General features: G+C 34.9%; 1 protein-coding gene across 4 annotated transcripts in view; it reads left to right on the top strand.

Annotated features, from left to right (window-relative positions):
* The window catches only part of LOC110454917 (centrosomal protein of 128 kDa-like), a 43438-nt gene that overhangs the window by 7517 nt on the left and 22526 nt on the right, over nt 1–13395 (top strand). For all 4 annotated transcript variants that reach the window (XR_002463411.1, XM_021504730.1, XM_021504732.1 and 1 more), the window contains exons 5-14: nt 3607–3791; nt 4796–4982; nt 8036–8137; nt 8875–9067; nt 9504–9667; nt 10109–10374; nt 11161–11335; nt 11475–11594; nt 11759–11890; nt 12603–12677. Coding sequence is in view for 3 of the 4 variants with exons in the window: in XM_021504730.1 (XP_021360405.1) it covers nt 3607–3791; nt 4796–4982; nt 8036–8137; nt 8875–9067; nt 9504–9667; nt 10109–10374; nt 11161–11335; nt 11475–11594; nt 11759–11890; nt 12603–12677 (1599 nt within the window). In the remaining variant the exon portion in view is untranslated. The remainder of the gene's footprint in view (nt 1–3606; nt 3792–4795; nt 4983–8035; nt 8138–8874; nt 9068–9503; nt 9668–10108; nt 10375–11160; nt 11336–11474; nt 11595–11758; nt 11891–12602; nt 12678–13395) is intronic.

Consider the following 13395-nt stretch of genomic DNA (forward strand, 5'->3'; position numbering starts at 1 on the left):
TATGTAGTCCTAAATTGTGTTATTCTGGTAGAGGGAGCCACTGCATGTCATCTTAACCCTAAGTTACAAGTTATATTACAAGTTCACAAAAAAACCCGGAATAAATTCAGGAAGGTTTAACAATGAGAAATTGTAGAAATAAAGCATAAAGTTTTGTACAAGAAGTAGTAAACCAAGCAAGGTAATTATATTGTGAGAGGTTAATGATATAAAATACCAGGGATTCCTACTACTACTTTGTCATTATAGGCCATACTGTATTGTTGTAATGGTGTTAGATTCTGTGAAATTATTCATGTTTTAAATGTAATTAAATACACTCTACATGAGTGTCTGATGATCGGCTACTGACCTAATAACAGGTCAGATTTACATTTACTTGTGTAGGATGTAAAGAGAATTGGAATACAATACACACTTCATATCTTTCAAGAAATTTGTCCTAAACATAGAAACACATGGATTTGATATGTACATTGTATGTCAATAAATACGGAAAAATGATGTTCTTACAGTATAGGTTATTATATATAGTCAAGGAAATCAAGTTAGTCTAAATATAGAGAGTTAAGTAGGGATTAAACGTTACATCTCAAACAGAAGTAGGATGATTTAAGTGAGCAAAGCAGTTGTCACTTATTTTCTCCAAGTATTGTCAAACATATCAGTGCTATGTTATAAATAAGTCACACATGCTCGGCTGTCTTTATAAATATTTAAATCGCCGGTAATTAGCTTGTAATGCTGTGATTAGGTATAGTAGCTGGACAACAAGTTAAGGCTTGACCTGTGACATGGCTACCTGTGCTAGCCTCCAATATCATTTACTGACTTTCTCCTAACCCGTGTGGTCATCGATTCTAAACATGGTTATCTCTAACTCACAATCACATTTGGAAAAAGCAATAAACTGCATGGAACTCTGGAATATATAACAGATCAATGGAAAGTTCTGACCAGGTAAATAGAGAGGAGATAATAGAAATCTCTGATCTATTATATGTGTGTGTGTACTCGGTATATATATTAGTCTGTGAAAGCTAAAATTGTATGAACTGGCCATGTTTGTAAAACTATCAATAACTTACTTATTTATTTGATTACATTCATTATTTATTTACATAGTAGCATATGAAGCCTGATTTTCTATATATGTATATGTAAAATTCACTATAAAATTGCTTTAAATGAAATATTACGTGATATTGTATTTTACTCTACGCACACTTACACTTATCCATAGCTTAAGTATTTAGTGTAGACTACTTGCAGTAGCTAACACATGTTTATAGAGATAGTATTGAGTCTATTTACACCAATACCTGTTTATATATAGCATATAGTCCACACTCCACACACCTGTATATATGTATAAATGGTGATATGTTAAGATGTGTATATATATTATTTAGTCTACATTTTCTATGTCAGAAAAACATCCAAAGTCCTTGTGATGGTTGAATATTAAAAAAATGACAAGAGTTTCTTAGAACCTTAGTATATTTTCTATATATATCTATAATGTACTTAAAGTGAGGTTATCATTTCATATATATAGTCAAGTCAATCTAACAGAAGAGTGTTCAGCAGATAGCCATAATGAAGGAAGTATAATGTGTTATCATGATAAGTAAATTTTAAGGGAAAAAAAATACTTATGAAAAATAATTTGGAATTTATTGTAACATTCAATATCATTCAAGCATATCTTAAAAGTATCAATTTACAAATTCCGCATTTTTGGTATGTTCAGATGAAAGAGGTTTTGCTTTGAAATTATTTACTATCAGATGATTTTTACGCTTAATCTTTAACAATGTATTCACTTGAGCATTTCTAACATACTCCATTTCTTTTTCCAAATATTTTATTTCGGCATTTAACGCAAGTACACAGATTGTAATCAATTTAAGATGTCACAATTTATAGTCGTCATCAAATTGTGTGTACGTTGTTTATGTCACAATTTATAGACGTCTGCAAATTGTGTGTACGTTGTTTATGTCACAATTTATAGTCGTCATCAAATTGTGTGTACATTGTTTATGTCACAATTTATAGACGTCTGCAAATTGTGTGTACATTGTTTATGTCACAATTTATAGACGTCTGCAAATTGTGTGTACATTGTTTATGTCACAATTTATAGACGTCTGCAAATGGTGTGTACATTGTTTATGTCACAATTTATAGTCGTCATCAAATTGTGTGTATGTTGTTTATGTCACAATTTATAGACTTCTGCAAATTGTGTGTATGTTGTTTATGTCACAATTTATAGACGTCTGCAAATTGTGTGTACGTGGTTTATGTCACAATTTATAGTCGTCATCACATTGTGTGTATGTTGTTTATGTCACAATTTATAGTCATCATCAAATTGTGTGTACGTTGTTTATTTCACAATTTATAGTCGTCATCACATTGTGTGTACGTTGTTTATGTCACAATTTATAGACGTCTTCACATTGTGTGTACGTTGTTTATGACACCATTATTTTTTTTTAATTTTAAGTACCAGGTATGTGGACTTTATTTATGACAACATGATTCCTATGAATTCAAATTGCAAGAAAAGCCCCGGGATAGGCGAAAGTTCCAGTGGGATATAGTCTCCAGTGTTTTGTTTTGATTTTATAAATGTATATTAATAGTACTAGTCTACCTGCATACACATATCTATAAATAGTGTTTAGTCTTTGTTCATCTGTAATTTACAGTACTATAAGCTATTCCAGCTATCAATGTATAGTCACATCAAATAGCTATAGCTGTGAATACTCTCAGATTGATTCACCAGATTTATTTTACTACCTTAAATCATGTAAACAACTCTGTATGTACCTGGTATAGACACAACTTAGGGACAATTTTTGGAATTTAAACCATTGAAATAAAGATATAGTCTCATATATAAGGTAAAATATGTACCAGTGAAGGAATATTAAGATGCTAGCTTCAAAAATTATCAAAATTAAACTGCAAACAAAATACAAATTGACTACAGAGTAGAAATTTTAACTACAGAAGACATGTGAATGTTTTAATGATGGGCAAAATGACAAGTCTGTTGTATAGACATGTATGTCAGTTAACCATCTAGACAGTACCTTTTATTAAACTCCAGCTATATTATAGAGGAGCCCAATAAAAGCTTATAATAGTATTGGTTAATGTCTGTGTGGAGTGGAATAGCCTCGCTGGACAATTATACGCATTAGTGGAGGATTTTCCGACAGTCCGAAACCGACAGTAACATATCAATGGAAACTTTACACACCTGAATGACCAGGATTTTGATTAGTAACTTATAATTCTATGCAGTTTCCATTTCAATTACACAGTATTGGTGACTGAGAATCTGTAGGTATACTTCTGTACCATTCACAGACTAGCAGATTTACCTCACCAGATTACAGGAATAGGACTAGGTACATGTATTTACATCTCACACATATTCAATGGACTTTTTCATAAGTGAATGCCACACATACAAATGGCATTGAAAACATTTTATTTTGAGGTGAAAAATTTCAGGATATATTGGCAAATTTTATTTAAGTCTCTAAAAGGCTACCATTAATGTATGGCAATTTTATTTTTCAGAGTGATAGCGAGTATGAAATATCACCGATGGCAAATAGACGACGGCGAAAGCGCCGGTCGACTGTAAGATTTGCAGATGATATGAACAGAGAGTTACATGGACTACACAGATCTTTTCGAGATTTATCTAACGACCATTTTGATCTTGAGACCAGCCTCAACAGGGAAACAGAGAGACGGGACAGGTAGGCTCAGTCAGATGTCAAGTATACCATTATATATATCCAGTCAAAATATGTATACCCGATCACCAAGATATATTCCAACTAAAAATACATAGCAATGTTAAAAATTTATACACAGTCAAAATGTACAGCTGATTTCATTGTTTATGTAAACCCAGTCAAAATATGTGATACATGTACAATGAAATCTGTCCCAGCAACAAGGTGTTTTCAGCAAATCCCTATCTGATGTGACCCTGGTTATTTCTCCCAACAACTAGTTACCTGGCCTTTTCTGTAAAATAACCTTTATTAGCATTTTTTATTTAGCTAACCTTGGTCCTTTGGTCTAGCTTATCTTGGTCTTTTGGTCCAAAAAGTTGGTCTTAACTTTTAAAAAAGATCCCCACCCCATAGCCATATATACAATTGCTATGCACAAGGTGACAGATACAAAAATGATATTAGAATTGACCGTTGGGTCTGGCCACACCCCTAGGGACTTATTCCTTGGTAAGAACTTTGAAACTGTTGAGATCCCCACACTTTTCCTATATACTATTGCTGGGATTAAAGAGACAAATACAGTCATGGTGTTAGAATTGACCCAGGCATCCGGCCACACCTTAAGGAACTTAGTCCCTGGGTCATAACATGGAAACCTGTCAGATCCCCACCCTATTATAATACCTGGTATATACAACAGCTGAGCATGAAGATTTGGATATGCATATGCTGCCAGGATTGGCCCAGGGGAATGGTCCTATCCCTAGGATCTTATATTATTTGCCATATTACTTTCATTAAGAACATTTTGCCATGATTGCCTAAATATCCAGTTGAGCAATACAGGCCCTTTGGGCCTCTTGTAATGTTGATGGCTTCATATCAAAATAGAGACATAGTAAACAGTACAGTGATTGATGTAAAACTTAGGAGTAGATAATTTTATAACAGCAAAGCCCTCAGCAGGTACTTGTTGTACCATAAGTCAGCCTATCTATTCTAGCTGATTTACTTTACAGAAACGACGGGGAGTCTAAGAGGACGATGAGGGAGATATCGGACAACTTGAAACGTCTGCCTCACTCTGACCCTGTGGCCATGCGTGTAGAGGAGAGACTCGCAGCCATACAGAACGAGCTGCGGTCAGAAAGACAGTCGCTAAACAGATATGACGAACTGGTCAACCTCTCCACAGACCTTCGTCAGGTAGGTCCAAGATAAAAAATAATGATAAGAAGTAGATATTTTGTACATATCTAAGCCTGTGATACAAGTAAAGTATTTATAAGCCCACTGACCTATAGAGCTTGGGCCAAATCTAGGATTTGTGTTATAAAACAACTGGGAGTCAAAAAAATCTTCCTCCAAGATGCAAGATTAGTTCCAGATAGTTGGTACACACTTGTACAGCTCTGTTGACTGTAACAATCAGTGTTAATTTTATTTTTCATGGTAAAAACAATAGTAGGACCAAGTATCAGATTGTCAGGAGCCTAACCCACCACCAACTCTACTGTATAGATTACCTTCATAATCATTTAATTGATAATGTTTTATATTTGTATATAACGTGATTCATGTGTGAAAGAAAATTCTGCAGTTAGTGTTTTGTTTTAATTCATTTTTTTGGTAATTTAGCACATAGACAGAACTCAAACCCACTCAGTAAGTAAAATCAATAGATAGTTGTAAGTATACTAGATGTATTTTTGCATTAGCATACAAGATTGCTGCATGCTGTGGTTTATTTTAGTCCATTAAGATATAAATACAATACAAAACAAAGATGTGATCCATTGAGGTGTAAATACAATACAAAACAAAAATGTGGTTAATTGAGGTGTAAATACAATACAAAACAAAGATGTGATCTATTGAGGTGTAAATACAATACAAAGCAAAGATGTGATCCAATTAGGTGTAAATACAATACAAAACAGAGATGTGGTTATTTGAGGTGTAAATACAATACAAAACAAAGATGTGATCTATTGAGGTGTAAATACAATACAAAGCAATGATGTGATCCAATTCGGTGTAAATACAATACAGAGCAAAGATGTGATCCATTGAGGTGTAAATACAATACAAAACAGAGATAAGACCCATTGAGGTGTAAATACAATACAAAACAGAGATGAGACCCATTGAGGGGTAAATACAATACAAAACAGAGATGTGGTTAATTGAGGTGGAAATACAATACAAAACAGAGATGTGGTTAATTGAGGTGTAAATACAATACAAAACAAAGATGTGACCAATTGAGGTGTAAATACAATACAAAACAGAGATGTGACCCATTGAGGTGTAAATACAATACAAAACAGAGATGTGATCCATTGAGGTGTAAATACAATATAAAATAGAGATGTGATCCATTGAGGTGTAAATACAATCCAAAGCAAGATGTGATACATTGAGGTGTAAATACAATACAAAACAGAGATGAGACCCATTGAGGTGTAAATACAATGCAAAACAGAGATGTGGTTAATTGAGGTGTAAATACAATTCCAAACAGATGTGGTTAATTGAGGTGTAAATACAATACAAAACAAAGATGTGATTAGTTGAGGTGTAAATACAATACCAAACAAAGATGTGATCCATAGAGGTGTAAATACAATACAAAACAGAGATGTGAGCCATTGAGGTGTAAATACAATATAAAATAGAGATGTGATCCATTGAGGTGTAAATACAATACAAATCAGAGATGTGATCCATTGAGGTGTAAATACAATACAAATCAGAGATGTGATCCATTGAGGTGTAAATACAATACAAATCAGAGATGTGATCCATTGAGGTGTAAATACAATACAAAGCAAGATGTGATACATTGAGGTGTAAATACAATACAAAACAAAGATGTGATTAATTGAGGTGTAAATACAATACCAAACAAAGATGTGATCCATAGAGGTGTAAATACAATACAAAACAGAGATGTGATCCATTGAGGTGTAAATACAATACAATACCAAACAAAGATGTGATCCACAGAGGTGTAAATACAATACAAAACAGAGATGCGATCCATTGAGGTGTAAATACAATACAAAACAGAGATGTGATCCAATTAGGTGTAAATACAATACAAACAAAGATGTGATACATTGAGGTGTAAATACAATACAAAACAGAGATGTGATTAATTGAGGTGTAAATACAATACAAAAACAAAGATGTGATCCAATTAGGTGTAAATACTAAAAAAAAACGATGTGAGTAATTGAGGTGTAAATAAATACCATACAAAACAGAGATGAGGTTTATGAAGATTCGAATACAATACATAACAAGGGTAGAAGTCGGTGATGGGTATGCATACTTAAGGAGTAAATTGATTTAATTGGAAGATTTTAGGAATGTGTGCATGTGAATATACCTGGTATATAGAAATAAAACAAAACTCCAAAGACTTATTATCGCGAGTTCTTACAACCATCTTGGGGCTCTTCAGGCAGTTTGAATTTATTTGAAATGTGACATCATAAATAAAGTACACATAATAGGGACATCTATAAATTGTGTCGTCTTAAAATGATGACAATTAATTTACTTACGTTAACTGCGTCAATGAAATATAAGGAAAAAGAAACGGAGCATATAAGTATAATTTCTGGTCAATCCCAAAATACATTTTAAACGTTCAATTTCAAGGTCACACACATCATTCAATGAAAGAGGTAAAAATCGGTCACATCCAAAATAATTTGTGGAAATAAAATATCCAACACATACAGAATACCATGCATAAATAAATATCCAACGTACATATCGTATACTGTTTATACCAGGTAAGGCATGTCATTTACTAACAGGTTTTTTGTTTTTTTCCCTTTTTGAACTCTTTATCTTTATATTAGACCTGCAGATTTTCACTCTAACACAAGTAATAATATGCTGAGGAATAGGAAATAATTTCATCGTTTAGGAACTCAGATATTACAGGTTCTTTGTATGATAAGATTGGAACATTGTTTTTATGTGCATCTTTTGTTAACCATGCAGAGTATTTTTTGCCTTATGTTCATGCATAACTATTTGCTTTGAGTGCAGTACTAGTAGTATGGTTTATTCTAAATCATACAACATCAAATCCAATATTTGCTATACCTCAATTGAACCATGGTAAAACATTTGTAGTTATGCAACAACAGTTTGACCAGTCATATATTTGGTGTCAGATTCCAGTATTACTATAATAGAAGTTCCTTGACCCTAGAGATAAGTTCTGATTTTGGTTACAGGCACTGAACACACATCAGCATTTACTGACGCAGCCCCAGCGACCAGCCATGGACGACCGACTGCAGGCTCAGTATATACAGGCTGAGTCACAGAAAAACAGGGTAAGATCTGGATCAGAGTGTGTACAGTTGAACCTTCCTGTCATCTCTCTAGTTTTACCATAATACTATATAAGGGGAAATTTTTGTCCAGTCAAATTTTACCCCTTGACAATAAAATCCAATTTTGTCCAATACTAAATTTGCCTATCACATTCCCTTGATAATAAAATCCACTTTTGTCCAATACTAAATTTGCCTATCACATTCCCTTGACAATAAAATCCATTTTTGCCCAATATTTAATTTGCCTATCACATTCCCTTGATAATAAAATGTATTTTCGCTGAATTATTAAATTTGCCTATCAAATTCCCTTGACAATAAAATCCGTTTTCGCCGAATTATTAAATTTGCCTATCACATTCCCTTGATAATAAAATCCATTTTTGCCCAATATTTAATTTGCCTACCACATTCCCTTGACAATAAAATCCATTTTTGCCGAATTATTAAATTTGCCTACCACATTCCCTTGACAATAAAATCCATTTTCGCCAAATATTAAATTTGCCCTTCACATTTGATGTATACAGTAACAGTTACTCCTCTCATGGTTTGTGACTCTGAGCTCACATTTAATACAATACCGTTTAAATGCAAAACAAAAAATCTATTGAAATGAACATGCTTTCAACTTCCTGCCTTGTTAATTTTTGCAGAGGGGAGATTATTCTGTAATATGTAATAATTTGTTTCTGCATTAATTATTATAACAAAGTGACATTTTTCTCACCCAGATTGAGTCAGAATTAGACGCTGTTAAGAGGAAGCTGGACCAGACAGCAGGTGGCAAGGCAGCTCTAGAACAGCAGGTTGGTGACTTGCGGGCACAGCTGAACCGAATGGAACAGGATCGTGCTCGAATGAAGAACCACCTGGAGGAGAGCCGCTATGAGGAGGAAGTCCGGGACCGTCGCAAAAAACAGTCCTGTAAGTCTGAGACCTGGAGGTCATATTCAATACTTATGATTAATTTTGTTTACTTGTTTTATACAAACTTTATGTACTTTATTGCAAGAACTTCAGTTTGTTTTTCACTCAGCTTGTATATATTATGTAATGTATAAATAACTGTTTGTGTGATAATCAATTCCGGATCATTTCATAATGCAAATTAACATGTAATATCACACAAAATACAAATAAAGTGCAGTAACTACAGGATCTGGGTCAGGTTGTACAACACCAGAATAGCATCATAAGTTCTTATTGCAAATTTTCAAAATGAACTTAGAGAAATATGTGAAATATTCCATTAAATTATCTGTAAGACAATCAGACATTGAACAACTGAGCCTTGATCAGAGTCGACAGCTGCAAACTTTCTTGGAATGGTAGTTGAAATGAAATCCCTTATATACTACAGTGGAAGAGGACCGTGACCGAGTGCGTAGGTCCCTGGAGAAGGAGGTAGTGGACCTACGCGGACAGCTATCCAGGTCGATGGGTGCTCATGGTGAGGTTGATGAGTTACGTAGAGGGATTGATCGCAGTGAGCGGCAACGAGCCCAACTCTCGGACCACATAGAGGTAGAATTTCTTTGTTATCTAACTTTATAACTGTATAGAGGTAGGATTTCAATAGCCATCCAGATTCTAAGAGATGATTCGTTTCTTTACTTTAAAGTTTTAAGATCCTATTTAGAGAAGCAATGAGTGATGCTCTAGTATGGATAACCTCTTTCTGTAGCCTGTTCTTTTCTCCAAAAGATTTAAATAAATATTTTGATATCTGTGAATATGGAAGCTTTTTTGTGGTTATAGTTGATTTTCAGTATGCAATACATACATTACAAAATTATATACGTTTTTATCCTAAATTCTCTTCCAAACACAGATTAATGCCCATGTTTTTTATCAGGAGTGTTGCAAATTTTCTGTAAAGTTTATTTTACATTTAATAGAATAATTATTCATATATGGTATTAATTATATATTGCTGGGTGTGTAATTTCAATACCTCTCTTTCAGACAATAACAAGAGACCTGGAGAACAGAGAGAAACAGACAGCCAAGCTTATCACGCAGCTGAAGGAGACTTCAGATAAGTTTGAGGAAGCAGACCGCCACAAGAGCCAGCTGATGGCCCAGTATGAGGACACACTAGGGCGTCTAAAAGAGTGCAGTAAAGAGCTTGAGAAAACTGTGACTGAGCTGCGGGGTACACAGGGTACTTTGTCCGAGGCAGAGAGAAAGAGAGATGAGTTCAAGGGTCGTGCACAGGAAACCGTCAGACAGTATGTCATCAAAAAATTATCTTTATAAGTGTCAGACAGTATGTCATCACAAAGTTATCTATAAGTGTCCAACAGTATGTCATCACAAAGTTATCTTTATATGTGTCAGACTGTATGTCATCACAAAGTTACCTTTATAAGTGTCAGACAGTATGTCATCACAAAGTTATCTTTATATGTGTCAGACTGTATGTCATCACAAAGTTACCCTTATAAGTGACAGACAGAATGTCATCACAAAGTTACCTTTATAAGTGTCAGACAGTATGTCATCAAAAAATCATCTTTATATGTGTCAGTGTGTCCTAAATTTATCTATATATGGATCAAACAATATATCATCTCAAATCTGTATAAGTCTCTGATGGTATGTCATTACCAATGTTTGTGTCAGGCAGTGTATCATCAGAATCTATCTTTTGCAATTGTCATACAGTTTAGATTTCTTTCTGTGTAATAAAACCTGTTAAATCTAGATTTTTTTGTTCTTTCCAGAACAGACTTGCTAATGCTATCAAATGAAAAAAAAAATCTTTTTTTTTTCGTTTCTTGGGAAAATGAATGTAAATGTTAGTACTGCAAATCAATGTTCAACTTGTTTGACTTGCATAACATAACTGGTTGACCACCAAAAAAAGTAATAACATAACGGACTGTAAATGTAAAATCCTAGCAGGAATTACCCATTATGTATGTTATAGAGTTACAGTCCTCTAGACAAGGGTTGTTCTCTAGGTAAAAAGGTGCCTCTTTTATGACAGATTAAAACGCGATCTATTCTTGTAGATGGAAGATGAAGACAAAACAGCTTGAGAGAGAGGTTGACCGTCACAAACACGGAACCAACACGTTGATGCAGAGGAATGAACAGCTGGTGAAAGAGTTAGAGGGCATGAGGCACCAACTACACCACCAGGGAGTGCAGATGGACAACCTCAAACGTGAGCTGGGTGACGCCTTGGTGAGTAACTCGACACCCTATCTCTAATGATTTACACTGTAAATAATTGTCATGATTCACACTGTGTTTGTGTATTGAAGTGAATTGATTTGTGTATTGAAATCCATACCTGTGTAAGTGAAATGTGTTGTTTAAACAGGCGGTGAGAGCAGCCCAGGATGAACAGATCCGTCTGAAGGATGTGGAGATCAATGAACTAAAGTCTGTGCGTATGGACCTGGACCATGAACTCCGAGACTCTCGTTCTGTCTGTGATAGAGTAAGTCTAACAACAGTCACATATTTCTCTGTAACAAATAAAAGGACATATATTTAAATATAAATCATGTTAACAAATTGGAACAATTGTTTTCAATGATGAGAGATATCAATAAAAACACTTCTGAGGAAACCATATCAAAATGACATTAATACCTGTTGTAGATGGAGAATGAACTAAATGCAGCCCAGACACGTGTATCAACTCTATCTGAGGAGAAGAACAGACTGGAGGATAAACTGTCCTCTGTTGAAGCAGCACACCTTCTGTCACAGGACCAAGCTAATCAACTACAGGTAAGTCTACCCCAGGACCAAGCTAATCAACTACAGGTAAGTCTACCCCAGGACCAAGCCAATCAACTACAGGTAAGTCTACACCAGGGGAGACAGCCATATACAATTAGGTCTCCCCAAGGGCAAAAAGTAGGTCAACCATGGATTGCATTAAGAAAGAGATAATAAGTATATTGATGATATACTTTTAAGAGGATGACTATAAGTACAGCTATACATATAGAAATACGTCAGTAATACTGTCGATGTAGTTTTGTCTCTATAACCATTTGGAGGGAGACAACTCTGCAGAAACACTGCGGTAATGTTGTGGCTACAGCTTTGTGTCTAAAGGAAACCATTGGTAGGGAGAAAACTGATCAAATTAGCTCAGTTATCAGCTGAGTGTGCTAATACTGATAACCAAAGGTGGAGACTGAGAGCCTGAAACCACATTAGAGAAGGGAGATAATTCTGTCTCTTGAGAGAGAAAAAAATATTGGTGCACACTTACATGTAACATGTCATTAGGAGAACGATATGTAAATTCAGGGAGCAGGTGATGATATGTACCAGGAAAATAAGTTAGGAGTATATCTTTTCATTCACACCTTAAGTACAACTGGAACATGTGACCATTAGATTTTGAAAATTGTTATTTTCTGTTTTGTTTAGAGGTATTCTAATATATATTTTTCTTTGCTTGAAGTTCTTTTATTTTTTCTGCTTTCAGCAAGAACTTAAAGAATTAAGCTCGGTGAAGGCAGAGTTTGCCTCTCAGTTGTCCCTGGCCAATGGTAAAATCCATGTAAGTATTTCACCAATCTTTATAAAGAATACCTGGTATACCTGTAATTAGATAGAATTCAGGTGCCAGCTAAAGAACCACATGTACGACACCAACCTGTTCAGTTCACCAGTCATCCATGTATATTTGAATATGCAGGTTCTATTGAATTCAATCATATTGTGTGAGAATAGTGAATAATGCAGTTCGTTAAACCTTTCCCCAATTCTCCCCACACTTTGACCGTTTGGATAGTCCAAAATGTGACAAGTAGACAAGTTCAAAGCCGACACAATATGTTGACTGACAGTGCAGTGTTGAGCCACCACCAAGCTAAAACCAAGCTAATTTTAAAAAGAAGATTATACTTTTCACTCTGTTATAACGGTTACCAAATGCTCTTGGTATTGATAAATAGAAGAAAAAGCTAGATTAATCCCTGACCACAGAAAACCTTGAATGACAGTGTGGAGTTGAATCAATGTGAGAAATGTTGACCAGCAGTGCAGTGTGGAATCGCTATGGAAAATTGAACTCAGTAAAAACTTTTCTTTATTTAACAACAATTATGAAACAAAGCTATTTCAACTTATATTAATCACTCTTGTTGGCTCAGATGTTGGGCATGGGGGGGGGGGGGGGGGGGGGGGGGGGGGGGGGGGGGGGGTCTTAATGTGGTCGTGCAGGTGATCCCATACCTTTTCATGTCTGTTTTGGGATTCGAACCCTGGTCGCCTTG

The sequence above is a fragment of the Mizuhopecten yessoensis genome, unplaced genomic scaffold, assembly GCF_002113885.1.
Source record: "Mizuhopecten yessoensis strain PY_sf001 unplaced genomic scaffold, ASM211388v2 scaffold8111, whole genome shotgun sequence".
Lineage (NCBI taxonomy): Eukaryota > Metazoa > Mollusca > Bivalvia > Pectinida > Pectinidae > Mizuhopecten > Mizuhopecten yessoensis.